General features: G+C 30.2%; 1 protein-coding gene across 1 annotated transcript; it reads right to left on the reverse strand.

Annotated features, from left to right (window-relative positions):
- Positions 1-2704: 2704 nt before the first annotated feature.
- Positions 2705-3091, reverse strand: LOC125845476 (NAD(P)H-quinone oxidoreductase subunit K, chloroplastic-like). The gene has a single exon (XM_049525024.1). The coding sequence runs from the start codon at positions 3089-3091 to the stop codon at positions 2705-2707; it is 387 nt and encodes a 128-aa protein (XP_049380981.1).
- Between the last annotated feature and the right edge of the window lie 16517 nt (positions 3092-19608).

Below are 19608 nucleotides of genomic sequence, written 5' to 3' on the forward strand. Positions count from 1 at the left end.
CCCCCCCCAAAACAATGTTCTCTTTCAGGCCTTTCAACCAATCGATACGACCCCGGAGAGCCACTTTTACTAAAACTCGAGCAGTTTCTTAAAAACTTGCTTCAGATATGAAACTTTGAGTATTGAGAGATGCTCTTGTTATTCCCAATAAGACGACTCGGTAACAGATCGCTTCTTCCAAAGCGCGCCCCATTCGTTCTGCTCGCAACAATCCAATAAGTTCTCCGGCTTAAAAAACATTAGACATTCCATCTTCTGAAATCAACACTTTTGATGTTATTTGACGTACAATAATTTCTATATGCCTATTATGAATCTGCACCCCCTGGGAGCGATAAACCTGTTGGATTTTATTAACCAAAGAGATTCGACTTTGCGCTATAGTTAGCTCAGCACCAATCAAGAATCCCCAAGGAATTCCAAGAATTCTTGGTATACATTTGTTCCAACTCTCAATCCTCTTTTCTAGATTCATGCATATTGAATCAATCGAACGCACTTCTAAGACTTGTTCTACTTTTGGAAGACCCTGTGTTATATCACTAGATCTCAATTTTTCATAAATAAATGTAACTAATGTATCTCCTTCGTAAAGGGTTTCCCCATAATGGCCATGAACAGTTGCTCCGGGGGTGGCCAAATAAGGCTTAGCTGATCGTATCACTATCGAGTCAACTTGAACAAGTATAACTTGACCCGATTTGAGGGGCGGTCCATATTTGGCTATACATACATTTTCACAAATAAACTGTCCAAGACTAATTATTTTAGATGTCTGTGCACAATAATTGTGATGGAGAAAAGACCAATTCAAATTGAATGGATTTAAAATAATGTTACGGCATGGATCGGGATTAAAATTTTTTCCATTTTCATCCATTAAATAATATTTTAATTTAATCACTTGAAAAGTCTGTTTTAAATTGTCAAGTTGCAAATGTTTAGTTACTAAGATCTGATTATGAGTTATTAAATGGTAAGATGAATAAAAATTCTCAATTGGAAGGCATGTTCCTAAAGGGCCCAATGAATTCCTAATTGAAATTAGGGGATCTTTTTTAATTGATTATTTTATCACATTGTGATATTTTACATCTTTGAATGGCTCCATTCGAGAACAATTGGCTGCTGACAAAATTATCAACGACTGACATTCCTTATTTCTATTCAACAACGTATGAATAGTTCCTTGAGGTTGGTTAAGAGATTGTTGAATTTTTGCCTTGGAATAGGAATAAATGGCAGAAAAGGGGTTGATATTGGTACAATCTGATCCATTATCAGAGAGCAATCCTGACCCCGACGGATCATTCCTTTTTCCGATATACGAAATAGGGGATTTCACTAAGTTGATTCTTAGGAAATGTCGAATCAAACCATTTGTCCTTATTTCAACAAAAGAAGCACGGGCTTCTTCGCAAGAAGAACTTTTTTTGTCTTGGTTCCAATTCAATACTAAACAAGTCCAAACTAATTGAATACTTGTGTCAGAAATTCCTCGAATCAGTTTGCCATTTCCATAAAGGATATAATTGACAATTCTAAGTTGCACATTATCCCTTTCCTGCAATGGATCCGGTGGAAAAAGGGTTCCTAAATTTATACTGTCCGTTATTTCATATGTGACGACAGGTCGAACTAAAACAAAAAACCTTTTCTTACTAGGTGTAATTCGTTGGACATAGATCCAATTTTTAACTTTTTTGTATTCCTTGGAATTTCGTTTTCCTGTTCATGGTGGTATCAAAATGCCGGTATGTCTGGATATCTTATTTGTCTCTCCAGGAAAATGGATATCTCCAAAAAAGATTTTCAGTTCAATTCATTTTTTTTTCTCTCCACCCGGACCAACCCACCGACTCGGCTTCTTAGATTTAAGGTGATTTGTGTATCGACCCCAACGATACTATTGTTCCATACCATTATGGAAGAACATCCGGGCAAGATATGCACCTCTTCAGGAATGAAAAAAATTGATCTAATTTCATTTGGTATTTTGGCCTAAATTCCTTGACTCCTCGATACTCAATCAAATCCTCTTTTTTGATGACTGAATGCGTTTCTATAGTCCCATATTTAATAATGCCCGAACACTTTCTTCTGTATCGAGGATCATCGAAATAAGCAAGAATACTATTTCGACGAAAAATACCATTTACGGGGATTTCAATCGAGATACCTGAACAGCGCATTAGTTCATTCTCGAGTTCTTGAATCGAGTGTAGTGGAATGATGAATTTATTTCTTCACCTTTTTTACAATAAATCAGAATTCCCATGAAGAATAGGCGAATATACGAGATTATACTGACCAGTACATATGATTCGATTAAGGTCTGAATAATCAGGAATCCTATCTTCTTTTTGACCATAAAAATCCGAACTNGTTAGAAGTATATCCTCGCTTGCCAGAAAGAGAATGCGCATTCATTTGATCCTGATCCTTGTGGATCAGAAGGTAAACTAGACTGGACTGCACGACCCTCCTAATAATATCCATAAATGACTTGTTTTTGGTAATAGATGAACATTACCCATATGTAAATTCGGGTGCATGATAGACATCGGTACTCCAGTGCATTNAGTTGACTTCCAAAATTCAATAAGATTGGGGATATCAAAAGAAAGGGAGTCTCAATAATTCTTTTATTGTGGATATGAATATGTAATTCGCCTCCGAAGATTAATGCGAAAGGTTGGTTTGTTTATCTGCAATTGCAAAAATCAATATCTATTGGAAAAGAAGGGGCCATTTTCATTGTTACTGTTCCGGCTGTTAAAATTAGATCCGATTGTCTAGGACTCGATCTTGGTACGAGTCCATAACGATCAAAGTCAAAGCGTGAACCTATTAGTGAAGCAAATTCAATGAAGCAACAACTGGTACCATAGAGAAGCGGCCATAAACTAGAGAGTCTTGACCAATTTGAAAGATCATTTAATGTAGTTGAAATAATTGAATTTGGGGCTGTTCGATCAAGTAAAGGAAACTGAATGGAATTCATAACTGTCTCAATCTTATTTTTTCCGTTTTTCTTTTTATTGTCTGAATATTCAGGAGCTAAGACCATTCCAATGCCCCCTTTCGCCATGCATAAACTAAACCAATAATTAAGATAAGCACGAAAATGAAAGCTTCTATAAATACAGATACACCCAATACGTCGAAACTCATTGCCCATGGATAAAGAAAAACCGTTTCAACATCAAAAACAACAAAAACTAGAGCAAACATATAATAACGGATTCGAAATTGTAACCAAGCATCGCCCATTGATTCTATACCCGACTCATAAGTAGAAAGTTTCTCCGGCCCTTTGCTAATCGGGGCTAACACTCCAGTCACTCATAACATCAAGTCATATCATACATACATAGATTCATACATATTCATATCATAAGGAAAACACACCATAACCTCTTTAAAAGTCTACTTGTGCAATGTACAAGTGTCCATATCCGGTTCATCCTTCGGAACCAAATCACATCCCGGATCTGATGAAATAGGATGAATTGAGACAGTATTTTGTAAATACGTAATTATCTTGAATATATTAACCATTTCTTTCTTTTTCGATCGCCTGGAAGGGACAAAAGAAAGATCTTGTTGTTTCTTCAACAATTTCTGATCTCTAGTGGACCTCTCAGTAGGATTCAAACCCAGATGAAGTTCTGACCATCTATCAGAGAAAAAAGAACGAACGGATCTTGTAGGATTCCCAAGAAATTCTTCGATTTCTTCCGAAAATAGATGATTAATCATCTGTTTCTCACGTTCCGTGAATAGCCAGGACATTGAGGAATATCCAGAAAGGCATTTCGGAATCGGCCTGATTCTATCTCTTTTCGTTTCTTTTGAAGAAAGGAAGGATCCCAAAGAATCGATTTTTCTTTTCGTTGTTGAATCTCTCTTTGATTAATCAATGTGTGATATTCCGAATCCTCATTACTAATGGAATCCAAATGATCTCTGGATTAATCAGAAGATCCTTTCAGTTGGCTAGAATTCGTTACTTAAACGAAACTAGATCTTGTGGAATCATATTGAATATTTAACGATACATTATGTACCTTGCTAAAAAACCGATCCTTGTTTACCAACCACACCATGTCTAACCAAATCCGATTCTCTCTCGATACGTTCCTCAAAAAATCCGATTCAAGCGGATTCTTCCCCCAACTAACGAAGAGATCTTGGCGGAATTGCCACATATGAAATTGAGCACAGTTTTGCAAAGAAATAGTCCGCTTGTTTCTCGAGAAGAGATGGGAAACATGCTCAATATCATTTGATTGAATAGTTGACCCAGCCCCTTGTTGTTTGAAGAAACCCTCCACTTCAATTGGTATTTTTTCACGAAAAGCAGACATGAGATAAGAAATCCAGTGTTTCACTAAGATTTCGAATAGCGGTCCCGAATTCAAGTTGATTCTATTTCGACTCTTCCTCAGAGAAAGACGATCAAACAATTCTCAATCATGGTCCTTGCGGATCGGATAATCCATATAATATACAAAAAGAAACTGCCCATATGGGAGACAGAGGAATAGGCTATTCTTTTTTTTAAATTCCGTTGGCCAAGAGATGTTGAAGCTGCATAGATTATTTGTATTGTACCTATTATCATCAATCGAGGAGAAAATATAGAATGGGCATGAGTTAATAATTCCATATTGATTCGAATTAATCCATACACTCCCATTTTTAATAAGATTCCGGCTAGAAGCATACAAGTACTGTAATGTGCTTCTCCATGGTTATCTGGTAACCATGTGTGTAGGGGGATAATGGACGATTTGACAGTTAAAGCAATAAAAAATCCAATATAGAAGATTATTTCTAAAACCACAGGATATGACTGATTAACTAATGTTTCAAAATTTAATGTTGGTTCATTAGAACCATATAACAAAATTAGCAAATGAGATAAATAAATTTAAAGAAAAATTGCAATTAGAAGATGAATTAGAAGAAAAAGAAATAATAACCAAAATAATCTACCCGAAATAAGAATTGATGAAATAAATGATAATGATCTAGATGAACAACATTCGGAAACAAGCGAAACATATACAGAACTTTTAGCAAACATAGATAATACAAAGAATTTAGAAGTAAATACAAGAGATATAGACATGGATGAAAAACCTAGTACATCAGGAATAAAAAATCTAAAATATTATAATACAAACTATGGACAATATGATAAAGAAAAAACTATATGGGATAAAGATTAAATAAAAAATGGAAACCCAAATCAATAACTGAACAACATGATTTTTTAGATTTAGACTGTGTAGCAGATATAAATAAAACAATCCAATTATGGATGAGATATATATAAAAACAATTAATAGATAACAAAATAGGGATGACAGAAACACCAGGATATATAGAAAGAACACTTATAGAAACAGTAAAATTATGGCTACAAAATTCATCAGATGAAAGTTTAAAAACTCTAAGAAGTAAAAAAAAATCTAATGGTGAATTAGTTACTACAACTATGGAAATATTACATAAATACGAAATAGCTATAAGAAATGAATTTAGTAGTATGACAACAGAAGTAGAAGAACAAAATAGAGAAAAAATCATAAATCGGAATCTAATGACAAAATTAGCAATATGTAATATGTGTTATATAGATGAATATACATGTGCATTTAGAGAATATTATTATAAAGGAACATATAGCACAGAAGAAAGTAAGGAAATAAGAAAGTTATATTTTATAAAATTACCAGAACCTTTTAATTCAAAAGTAATAAAAGGTTGGAATGAAGCAGGATTAACAGATACCTTAGGAGCCAGAATAAAATTCTTACAATGATGGTTTATAGAACTATGTGAAAAACATAAAGAAGAAATAAAAATGAAAAAAATACTTGTAAAAACTTAGTATGTTGGAAAAATAAAATGGCACCCCAATTTGATTGTACGGACAAATACTATAAAAAGAGATATAACAAAAAATATAGATCGAAATATAAATATAAAAAAACAAGAAGAAGATACTATGTAAAAAACTACAAAATCAAAAGACCATATAGACCAAAAAGAAAACTAACAGAATGTACTTGTTATAATTGTGGAAAATTAGGACATATAGCTAGAGACTGTAAATTACCTAAATATCCAAAGAAAAAACAAATATCAGAAATAATAATAGACGATGAAAAATATACGCATATAGAGTACATAGATTATGAATTAGAAAGCAACGATAGTATATATGAATTATCGGAAAATGAAATAGAAAATAATCCAGTAACAGAATCAGATAATGAATACTGTATAAATGACTGAAACAGACATATAAATAATAACAAAAGAAAATCATCAAGATGAAGAATCCTTAGAACAAAAAATAATATTTGATAATAGCATATTTGAACAAATAAAATGAAAAGAATTAGACCTAAGCGTAGAAAAAATATTCGAAATACCAACAATAAGAAACTGGTTTAAACGACAAAAAGAAGAATATTATGTAGTATGTCAAAGAGAACATATCATAGATTGCAAATACACCAAAGGAAAGGCTAAAATACCAATAATAAACAAACGAATAATAAATAAAGAAATACAAGATATTAAAGCTAAAAATCCAATTAAATATGTACATTTAGGAGGAACAGAAATACTAATAAAAACATGTTTTAGAGAATGAATAGATACACCCATAGAAATATACTTAGCAGATGATAGGATCATACAACCTATAGAAAAAAGTATAATAAGTGCAGTAAAAGGCAACCTCATATACAAAAAATTTAAATTTATAATAAGTGTTAACTACTCAGTAGCAAAAATGGAATAAAAATGCAAACACACATAGTACAAAAAATAATTAACTCAAATGAACAACTAGATACAAAAAAGAAATTACTATCATTTCTAGGACAAGTAAATCAAGTAAGAGAATACATACCAAAATTAGCAGAAAATTTAAAACTGTTACAACAAAAATTGAAGAAAGATGTAGAATACCAGTTTGAGAAAAAAGACCAAACACAAACACAAAAAATAAAACTATTATGTAAAAATCTACCTAAACTATATTTTCGGATGAAAACAAAAGATTTACTTATATAGTAGAATCAGACGCTAGTGAAAAAAGTTATGGAGGAGTCTTAAAATATAGATATGATAAAGAAGAAATAGAACATCATTGTAGATATTATTCAGGAACATTTACCAATACAGAATAAGATGGGAAATAAATAGGAAAGAATTATATTCAGTATATAAATGTTTATTATCATTTGAACCATATATTGTATATAACAAATTTATTATAAGAACAGATAACACACAAGTAAAATGGTGGCTAACAAGAAAAATACAAGATTCGGTAACTACAAAAGAAATAAGAATATTGGTATTAAATATATTAAATTTTACATTTACAATTGAAGTAATAAAAACTGACAAGAATGTTATTGCAGATTACTTATCAAGACAAAGCTACTCAAACTGACAAAGAAAATACAATGGAAGAGATACTCAAAGCCATTTACTACACTTTGCATAAAAGTGGACAGTATGGACAATGAGATACAAAAGTTAAAGACTAATGAAGATAATCTGAAGTCTAAAGCTAGTACAAGTCAGCAGCATGACTATAAAAATGCGGAGCTAAGTCAATCGGAAGACTCTAAAAATCCAGAGATAAAAGATGACGTTGGGAAACACCTTAAAACCCATAATGTTTGTTTAAATACAGATGCACGTACAAGCAAACAAGTTAGCGATAAACAACATAAAAATGCGAACTTAAACCAGCTATTCGAAAAACCATTTATCTAATGGACACCTAGACATATGTCCATAGAACCACAAACATCTACATACACAGATAGTTTGCAAAACCAAAATGAGAAAAAGACATATAACTACATCACACGAACCTATATCGAAAATATACACAAAATCCAAACTTATTTAAACTTCAACCCCAGATCAACTACAAAAGAACCAAACCAGGATTATTTGACACAAAAGTTACAAGGATATAACAAGTTAATTGCACGGCCAAAAACTAACGCTAATTTAGTAAGAATGTGTTACAACTACGGACTGTTAAATATCGTATACACATACGACGGAGAAGAAGTTAGTGAAATACCAGAACTACACAAAGCATTCGTCACATACAAAAGAGTTACAAAAGGAAATTTATTTTATATAAAATTCTATACAGCACAGGGGAGATATTATACGAGGAAATAAAACCTCCAATACAGGTTATCAAGATAGGACTAACTAAAAATATGATTATACCCGAGGACATCGGACAACAGGAAGAGATACGCAAAATAGAGATACCAAGTTTTTATGCCAACAAAATAATAATTGGTATATCAACTATTATACAAGAGTTAGCAAACAATTATTTAAACGGAAATGCCATATGGAGTTATTACTCGAGAGATCAATTAATGATATATTCAAATTCAAGAGAACTATGAAGAACAGATATGGATGAAGTCCAGCTACGGATCTTATCATTATTAAAACCAGAAGAACGACCTACGATAAGAGCACTAAAGGCAGGATTTATTTCAACAGAGTTATTAACCAGATATTGCAAGTTAATTGGACATAAATACCGTGATCATATATGTTCAAAGTGCAACGGAGAAGATAACATAATTCCAGATGTAGACTTGGAATGATAATGAAGATAGAAACAAGGATAACAATGAAAGATAAAAGGGGACAAAGGAAGATGGACAAAATAAGAAGTCAAGAAAGCTAAAGTCATCTACGTATTAAAAATTATTGCAAAGATGTAAAAGTCATAAAGTTATTTAACTTATTAGAAATAGTAGTAGACATGTGCAAAGTAGGAATAGTTAAAAGATGTAAAGTAGTCATAAAGTATGTAAGTAGGTATAGTGTGTCATAAAGTAATAAGTAGGTGTGTGTTATAAAGTAGATAAGTAGGTATGGTGTGCCAGAAAGTAGATATATTATAAAATTATGCACATTATTAAGTAAGATAGTACGTGCATTGTGATGCATGATTGAAAAATATCCTATATAAAGGAATGTATACATAACATAAAAGGCAGGCAATGCCTAATATATAAAAATACCTTTCAAAAACTCTCTCAACTAAAACCTAATATTTTCAAAGATAATGGAGCAACAATCTGAAATCAAACCAGATATTTCAAATAGCATGAATAAGCAAGAGGCAAAGGTATATTGTTGAAAAAATATGCGGAACTAATTTCATATATTCCTGAATGTCATATATATGATTGAATAAATTTATGTTAGTTATTATGTATTAGAATTATTATTTGAATCATGATTTCTAGTTTATTAGCACACTGGAGACAGGGAGAAAACTTCTATACTATGTCATCCTAATGTTGAAACTGGTAGGCAAGGAAGCCATTTAGGGGAGTAAACAAAGTTGAGGCGTTGATAAAAAGGAAGTATCCGCTAAAATATGATGCTAGTAGTGACAGGAGAACATGATAAACAGATAATCTAGTTCATAATAATCTAATATGAATTTAATTAATTATGAATATGATAGGAAGGAATAATTGAAAATAAAAAACTGCATAACAACGAACATGACTACATACATGCATGATGAAATGATAAAAAACCTATGAAACTTTAATCTTATATATACTTAAAGGTATAGAAATAATTGAATTAAGGAGAATAATATGGGAAAAAATATTTAATAATGACAAATCAGAGGATATATTAAACCAACAATGGTATGAAATAGACTTACACGATTTAGACCTCGAAAGAATAGAATGGTATGATTTAGAAATAAATTCAGATTAAAATGAACTACGAATATTTACAATATTGTATAGAATCTATGGAAGATATAAAACTATTAGAACAATTAATGGAGAAAAATTTATACATGTATCTAAGAACTTAAGATATGTTATATCTAGATTATATCATAAATAATATTAAAGAGATATCAAGATTAAGACACTTAGCAAAAGAATATTATAATAAAATCTTTAAAATAAATTACTCACCTACCACACTACCACTTCCATGAATTCCTCAACTACCAGTTCCGCACCAAAAAATGGTATTAGAGCTATGGATGAAAAGAATTATAAGAAGAAACGTACTAGTAGAAAATTAAGAAAAATAAGAAGAAAATTAAACAAATTGTATCCGGAATATAAACAACTCAATATCACAAAAACTGATAACGACAAATTAGATCAATTAATAGATAATATAACTAAAATAGAATATAAATATATTCAATATACAATGAAAGATGTAGAATACCAGTTTGATAAGAAAGACCAAACACAAATACAAAAAATAAAATTATTATGTAAGAACCTACCTAAACTATATTTTCCGGATGAAAATAAAAAATTTACTTATATAGTAGAATCAGACGCCAGTGAAAAAAGTTATGGAGGAATCTTAAAATACAGGTATAATGAAGAAAAAATAGAATATCATTGTAGATATTATTCAGGAACATTTACTAATACGGAGATAAAATGGGAAATAAATAGGAAAGAATTATATTCAGTATATAAATATTTATTGTCATTTGAACCATATATTGTATATAACAAATTTATTATAAGGACAGATAACACACAAGTAAAATTGAGGCTAACAAGAAAAATACAAGATTCATTAACGACAAAAGAAATAAGGAGATTGGTATTAAATATATTAAATTTTACATTTACTATTGAGGAAATAAAAACTGATAAGAATGTTATTGCAGATTACTTACCAAGACAAAGCTACTCAGACTGAGAAAGAAAATACAATTGAAGATATACTCAAAGTCATTACTACACTTTGTACCAAAGTGAATAGTATGGACAATGAGATACAAAAACTAAAGTCTAAAGCTAGTATAAGTCAGCAGCATGACTATAAAAATGCGGAGCTACGTCGATCGGAAGACGAAAAAATTTCAGAGATAGAAGGAGACGTTGGGAAACTCCCTAAAATCCATAACATTTGTTCAATTACAACTACAGGTACAAACAGGCAAGTTAGTGAAAGACAGCACAAGAATATAAATTTGAACAAGTTATTTGAAAAACCATTTACCCCAAAAATATCGAAAAACCTTTTGATCACAGAACCACAAACCTCTACATATGCAGATAGCCTACATCATGATAAGAAAACATATAACCATATCACACGTACCTATATAGAAAATATATATAAAATCCAAACTTACCTTAACCTTAACCCAAGGTCCACTATAACCAAAGAACCAAACCAAGATTACCTAACCCAAAAATTACAAGGTTATAATAAATTAATTGCATAGCCAAAAACTACTGCAAATTTAGTCAAAACATGTTACAATTACGGATTATTAAATACAATATATACCTACGATGGAGANAAAATTACAAGGTTATAATAAATTAATTGCATAGCCAAAAACTAATGCAAATTTAGTCAAAACATGTTACAATTACGGATTATTAAATACAATATATACCTACGATGGAGAAGAAATAAGTGGAATGCCAGAATTACATAAGGCATTTATCACATACAAAAGAGTAACCAAGGGAAACTTATTTTATATAAAATTCTATACAGCACCAGCACAGATACTATATGAAGAAATAAAACCTCTGATCCAAGTTGTAAAGATAGGTTTGACAAAAGATATGATAACACCAGAAGATATTGGACAACAATCAGAGAAACAAAAAATTTAGATACCCAGTTTTTATGCTAATAAGAGAATAATCGGTATAACAACTATCATCCAAGAGTTAGCTAACAATTATTTAAACGGAAATGTTATATGAAGTTATTATTCTAGAGATCAGTTAATGATTTATTCCAATTCAAGAGAGCTAAGAAAAGCAGATATGGATGAAGTACAGAGATGGATTTTATCATTACTTAAACCAGAAGAACGGCCTACAACACAGGCACTAAAGACAGGATTTATTTCAGCAGAGTTATTAACCAGATATTGTAAATTAATTGGACACAAATATCCAGATCACATATGTTCAAAATGCAATGGAAAAGATAATGTGATCCCCGATGTCCAGCTGGAATGATTAAATGAAATAGAGACGGAAGAAGATAAGAAGAAGAAGACAAAAATAAAAAGATGAAGAAAAATGTACCAAGGAAGTCGTAGATAAAGAGATAAGGAAGAAGACATATAGTCATGAAAAGTCTTAAAGAAAATAGTGGAAAGATAAAGTAAAGTCAAAGTTTTCTGACTTATTGTGTAAATTATTGTAAAGTGTAGTAATTGTATAAATTATTGTAAAGTGTAGTAAGTAGACAAGTGTAAAGTGGTAAGTGTAAGAAGTAGACAAGTGTAAAGTGGGCAAGTGTAGTAGGTGGAGTGTATTATTAAGAAGACAAGTGTAAAAGTAGTGGGGGAGGAGAATTATGTGTGTAGTGTAGTACGTGCACTAATTCCTTTCTATATAAAGGAATGTATATGTAATAAAATGGACAGACTGAAATAAACGAACCTTTCTTAATAAACACTCTCAAATATTTAAGCTATTCATATTTAATAGATAATGGAACAAACTTCAGATATCATGGATATGCAAGAGGCAAAGGTATATTGTTCAAAAAATATGCAGAACTAATTTCATATATTCTTGAATATCATATATATGATTGAATAAATTTATGTTATTTATTATATATTAGAATTATTTGAATCATGATTTCTAGTTTATTAGCACACTGGAAACACAGAGAAAACTTCTATACTATGTCATCCTAATGTTGAAACCAGAAGGCGAGGAAAGTCGTTTAGGGGAGTAAACAAAGTTGAGGCGTTGATAAGAAGGAAGTATCCGCTAAAGTACGATGCTAGTAGTGACAGGAGAACATGATAAACAAATAATCTAGTTCATAATGATCTAATATGAATTTAATCAATTATGAATATGATAGGAATGAATAATTGAAAGTAAAAAACCTGCATAAACAACGAACATGACTACATACATACATAATGAAATAATAAAAAACTATGAAACTTTAATCCTATATATACTTAAAGGTATAAAAATAATTGAATTAAGAAAAATAATATGGGAAAAAATATTTAATGATAACGGACCAAAAGATATATTAAACCAACAATGGTATGAAATAGACCTACATGATTTAGACTACGAAAGAATAGAATGGTATGATTTAGAAATAAATTCAGACTAAAATGAACTACAAATATTTACAATATTGGACAGAACCTATGAAAGATATAAAACTATTAGAACAATTAATGGAAGAAAATTTATATATGTACCTAAGAACCCAAGATATGTTATACCGAGAATATATCATAAATAATATTAAAGAGATATCAAGATTAAGACACTTAGCCAAAGAATATTACAATAAAAGCTTTAGTAAAAATTAATATTGTAAAAACATAAAAGCATGAACTCCTCACCTACCAAAAATAATTCCTCATAAGTATATGAATTTCACACTACCACCTACTACACTATGAATTCCTCAGTCACCAACTCCGCACCTCCAAAAAATGGTATCAGAGCTATGGATGAAAAGAAATATAAGAGGAAACATACTAATAGAAAGTTAAGAAAAATAAGAAGAAAATTAAACAAATTATATCCGAAATATAAATAACTCAATTTCACAAAAACTGATAACGACAAATTAAATCAATTAGTAGATAATATATCTAAAATAGAATATAAATATATTCAATATTTAAAAATATGGTATCAGAGCTATGGATAAAAAGAAATATAAGAGGAAACATACTAGCAAAAGAATATTATAATAAACATACTTAGCAAAAAAATATTATAATAAACATACTTAGCAAAAGAATATTATAATAAAATCTTTAAAATAAATTACTCACCTACCACACTACCACTTCCATGAATTCCTCAACTACCAGTTCCGTACCAAAAAATGGTATCCGAGCTATGGATGAAAAGAAATATAAGAGGAAACATACTAGTAGAAAGTTAAGAAAAATAAGAAGAAAATTAAACAAATTGTATCCGGAATATAAACAACTCAATATCACAAAAACTGATAATGACAAATTAGATCAATTAATAGATAATATATCTAAAATAGAATATAAATATATTCAATAGTTAAAAATACAATGAATAACGAGAATAACGAATATAGACAAAAACTTACTGAAATAATTATAGCGAAAAGACAAGAATTATCACATAGGCAAAGTAGACTTAATAGTAATATATTCGCAGGAATTTGTAAAAAATCTTTAATAGCACAGAGAAAAACTATTATATATCTACAAATACAAATAGAAAGTTTAGAATATAAACTTCAACACAATCTATAAATGAATAAGGAAGAATATATCATAGACGAAAAAATATATGAAAACTATGACTGATTAAAAATGAAGATAATATTTTCTAATCTAGGAAGAAGATACAAAAAAAATAGGTGACAATATAAGTTTAATGTTAGAAAAAGAAACGGTAAAACTAGAAGACAATTTAACTGCTATGATAAGAATAACAAAAGAAAATGAAGAAATAGATAGAAAAATGGAAATTGAAAAAATAAAATAACAAGCAAAAAAGGAAGTACAACAATTAAAAGAAGTAAAAAATACTAAAATAATAGAACTAGAAAAAGAGCTGGCAATGCTAAAAGTGATGTATGAAATAAAACAAAAAGAAAAAGAACAAAAAAGAAAATTAGCAAATGAGATAAATAAATTTAAAGAAAAAATGCAATTAGAAGATGAATTAGAAGAAAAAGAAGAAAATAATCAAAATAATCTACCCGAAATAAGAATTGATGAAATAAATGATAATGATCTAGATGAACAACATTCGGAAACAAGCGAAACATATACAGAACTTTTAGCAAACATAGATAATACAAAGAATTTAGAAGTAAATACAAGAGATATAGACATGGATGAAAAACCTAGTACATCAGGAATAAAAAATCTAAAATATTATAATACAAACTATGGACAATATGATAAAGAAAAAACTATATGGGATAAAAGATTAAATACAAAATGGAAACCCAAACCAATAACTGAACAACATGATTTTTTAGATTTAGACTGTGTAGCAGATATAAATAAAACAATCCAATTATGGATGAGATATATATAAAAACAATTAATAGATAACAAAATAGGAATGACGGAAACACCAGGATATATAGAAAGAACACTTATAGGAACAGTAAAATTATGGCTACAAAATTTATCAGATGAAAGTTTAAAAACTCTAAGAAGTAATAAAAAATCTAATGGTGAATTAGTTACTACAACTATGGAAATATTACATAAATACGAAATAGCTATAAGAAATGAATTTAGTAGTATGACAACAGAATTAGAAGAACAAAATAGAGAAAAAATCATAAACCGGAATCTAATGACAAAATTAGCAATATGTAATATGTGTTATATAGATGAATATACTTGTGCATTTAGAGAATATTATTATAAAGGAACATATACCACAGAAGAAAGTAAGGAAATAAGAACGTTATATTTTACAAAATTACCAGAACCTTTTAATTCAAAAGTAATAAAAAGTTGGAATGAAGCAGGATTAACTGATACCTTAGGAGCCAGAATAAAATTCTTACAACGATGGTTTATAGAACTATGTGAAAAACATAAAGAAGAAATAAAAATGAAAAAAATACTAGTAAAAACCTTAGCATGTTGGAAAAATAAAACGGCACCCTAATTTGGTTGTACAAACAAATACTATAAAAAGAGATACAACAAAAAATATAGATATAAATATAAAAAACCAAGAAGAAGATGCTATGTAAAAAACTACAAAATCAAAAGACCATATAGACCAAAAAGAAAACTAACAGAATGTACTTGTTATAATTGTGGAAAATTAGGACATATAGCTAGAGATTGTAAATTACATAAAAGTCCAAAGAAAAAACAAATATCATAAATAATAATAGACGATGAAAAATATACGCAGATAAAGTACATAGATTATGAATTAGAAAGCAATGATAGTATATATGAATTATCGGAAAATGAAATAGAAAATAATCCAGTAACAAAATTAGATAATGAATACTATATAAATGGCTAAAACAGATATACAAATAATAACTAAAGAAAATCATCAAGATGAAGAATCTTTAGAACAAAAAATAATATTTGATAATAGCATATTTGAACAAATAAAATGAAAAGAATTAGACCTAAGCGTAGAAAATTTTTTCGAAATAACAACAATAAGAAACTGGTTTAAATGAATAAAAGAAGAATATTATGTTGTAAGTCAAAGAGAACATATCATAGATTGCAAATACACCAAAGGAAAGGCTAAAATACCAATAATAAACAAACGAATAATAAATAAAGAAATACAAGATATTAAAGTTAAAAATCCCATTAAATATGTACATTTAGGAGGAACAAAAATACTAATAAAAGCGTGTTTTAGAGAAGAAATAGATACACCCATAGAAATATACTTAGCAGGTGATAAGATCATACAACCTATAGAAAAAAGTATAATAAGTGCAGTAAAAGGCAACCTCATATACCAAAAATTTAAAATTATAATAAGTGTTAACTACTCAGTAGCAATAAATGACAGGAACATAGATAAATCACTAGTATTATATTGGAAAATGTCAGGGATAGAACTAGCCCAAGGAAGTAAAATATTTACAGCTAGATGTAAAAACTTATATGTTTTAACAACAAAACATAAAATAACAGCAAAAAATAAAATAAAAAAATAAAAAAAGAAAATTCTTTTGAAAGGATAGTTATAGTCATAGATAATAATGGTTATAGTTATAATGAAACTGATATAGAAGAAGATTTGGAAATAGTAAAAGAAAGACAAAGTACATCAAAAAGAATAAATAATGAGATACCCCAAATATCATAAAAAATGAGTACCTCAAGAAGAATAGATAAAACCCCACAAATTCTTTCTCTTAAAAGAGATGGTACTCAAACTGCTCAAAACTCTTTTGGAAATCTCAGTTTCCTCTCATCTTAAATGTAACAACATTTACTCTTGGGAATGCTTAGTTTCCATATATCATTTTAAAGAAAATGAACTCAACTCTACTCTTCCTCAACTCAGTGCTCAAGTCTTTAAAACAAGTTTTAAAACAATTTGTAAAAAGACTTCTTAAAATAAGGTTCATGCCGAATTATGGATGTGAACGACTCAATTCAAGGTTTTTGCAATAACCATGCATAGAACTCAATACTTGAAACTCAACAACTCCAGAACTCAAGGAGTCAATGATACTACTCATCTCAAGAATGCTCGACTCAGAGGGTTCATGCGAAATTATTGACATGAACTACTCAACTCAAGGACTCAATGATGGTTCTCATCTCAAGACTGCTCGACTCATATGGTTCATGTGGAATTATGGGCGTGAACTACTCAACTCAAAGGCCTTCATAGGTAACATGTAGTAGCCCCATGATTAGGAATATAATCCCAAAATGATTAGGAATTCAATACTCAAGACTTAGAACTTGAAGATACTACTCCTCTCAAAGATACTCAACTGATGGAGTTCATGCGGAATTATGGGCATGGACGACTCGATTCAAGAGTCTAAATAACAATACGTAACTCATGTATACAACTCTTCCCATTCTCATACTTACTTCCTCAAAACTCAGTTTAAAACTCAAGCGTTGGCTTTGAAAAACATCTCAAGATTTATAACTCAAAATAGGGTTCATGCTGAATTATAGACATGAACAAATCAACTAAAGGATCTCAATAAAATATAGAAATTGGATAATTAGGAATAGAATTTTTAAAATAAACATGAACTCAAGAACTCAAAATCAACTTATATTAAGAATACTCAAATCTAGGGAAAGAACCCTAGATTACTCTTTTACTAATCTGAAAGTAGATGTAGGATGTGAGGACGAACTAGTCCAACACTATGATAGCCTTACATACCTGGAAGAACAAGGTTCTTGAAGAATCGTGAAGAATCTTGAAGAAGAACTTGATTAGAAGCCTTGAAACCCTAGCTTGAAGGTAAATGATCAAGAAAACCTTTCTTGAGATTCTTGAATTAGTTTCTTGAAATATCTATGACCAAGAATTATGGTTTTCATTAGTGATTCATAATTGTATGGAGGAATTTGAGTTTAAAAAAATGGAATTCGTGGAGAAAGACTTACCTTGAAGAAGAATCTTGAATGAAGTCTTCTACTTTGATTTTTTCCTTAGGATTTTGCCCTAGGGTTTGAGAAAGAAGAGAATGATGGATTAAAAGATGAAAATCTGATGGGTTTGAGCCTTTTATTAGTCAAGAAATTCGTTTAGGATTTTCTTGGAGGTAAAAAGATAAAAACGACCCTTTTTAATTTTTCCCGTCGATTAATTCGTAAAAGCACTATATCAAGTTACTAAAATGGTCATAACTTTTTACTCAAAAAATGGATTGATACGAAATTGGTGGCGTTGGAAAGTAGATCCAAATATCTTTAATTGGATAGGTTATGGGCCACGTAACTCTTTATATTCTGAGTGACATGGTTGTTTGAAGTTGATCCAAGTAGAATCTTACATCAAAACTTAATTGATAAGGAAACTTCAAGAACACTTATCAAGAACTCATCAAGAAATTAAATTGATCAATATTTATGGATAGATTCGCAAAAGAACTCAAGATTGGTGTGTGGGTGAACGAACCTAAAACTATGGAAGCTTACATACATCAAAGAACTAGGTTCCTGGCGAAGTCTTGAATTTCTTGAACGAGCGCTTGAAACTTTGGACTTTTTCTCCTCTTGAATCTTCTCTCAAAAACCCTACCTGCTTTTGGGGATGAATGACCCTTAATTAGGTGTAATTCGCGTTTAGAATAAGTGGGGTAAGGAAAAGAATAAACTACCCCTTTTATTTTAGGGCAACTTTCCTTAAATGGAAAGCCTGACTTTAAAAGGGCATATCTCCCTTATATGAGCTCAAAAATTAGCAAACTTTGTGGCGTTGGAAAGAGGACTCAGAGATCTTTCATTTAATATCTTATGGGTCTCCTAACTCATCTTGTACTGAAAGTTATGGTCATTTGAAGGTGAATTCTCTACAAGTTCAAGAATTCTAACAAGAAGCTAAAGAAAGCTCGTGGATCAAAAGCCACAGATTTCTCTACAAGTTCAAAAATTCAAGATTTCAAGCATTCAAGTTCAAGAACGATCAAGATCAAGACCGACAGATTGAAGATCAAGCTCGAAGCCCTTGGATTCAACTAGAAGTGAAGATCAAGATAAAGTTCAAGTTCAAGAAAGATCAAGATCAAGACCGCCAGATTCAAGATCAAGTTCGAAGCCCTTGGATTCAACTAGAAGTCAAGATCACAATAAAGTTCAAGAACGATCAACATCAAAACCACCGGATTCAAGATCAAGCTCGAAGTCCTTGGATTCAACTAGAAGTCAAGATCGAGATAAATTTCATGTTCAAGAACGATCAAGATCAAGACCGCGGAATTCAAGATCAAGCTCAAAGTCCTTGGATTCATCTAGATGTCAAGATCAAGATAAAGTTCAAGTTCAAAAACGATCAAGATCAAGACCACCAGATTCAA

Source organism: Solanum stenotomum, chromosome 1 (genome assembly GCF_019186545.1).
Source record: "Solanum stenotomum isolate F172 chromosome 1, ASM1918654v1, whole genome shotgun sequence".
Classification (NCBI taxonomy): Eukaryota; Viridiplantae; Streptophyta; class Magnoliopsida; order Solanales; family Solanaceae; genus Solanum; species Solanum stenotomum.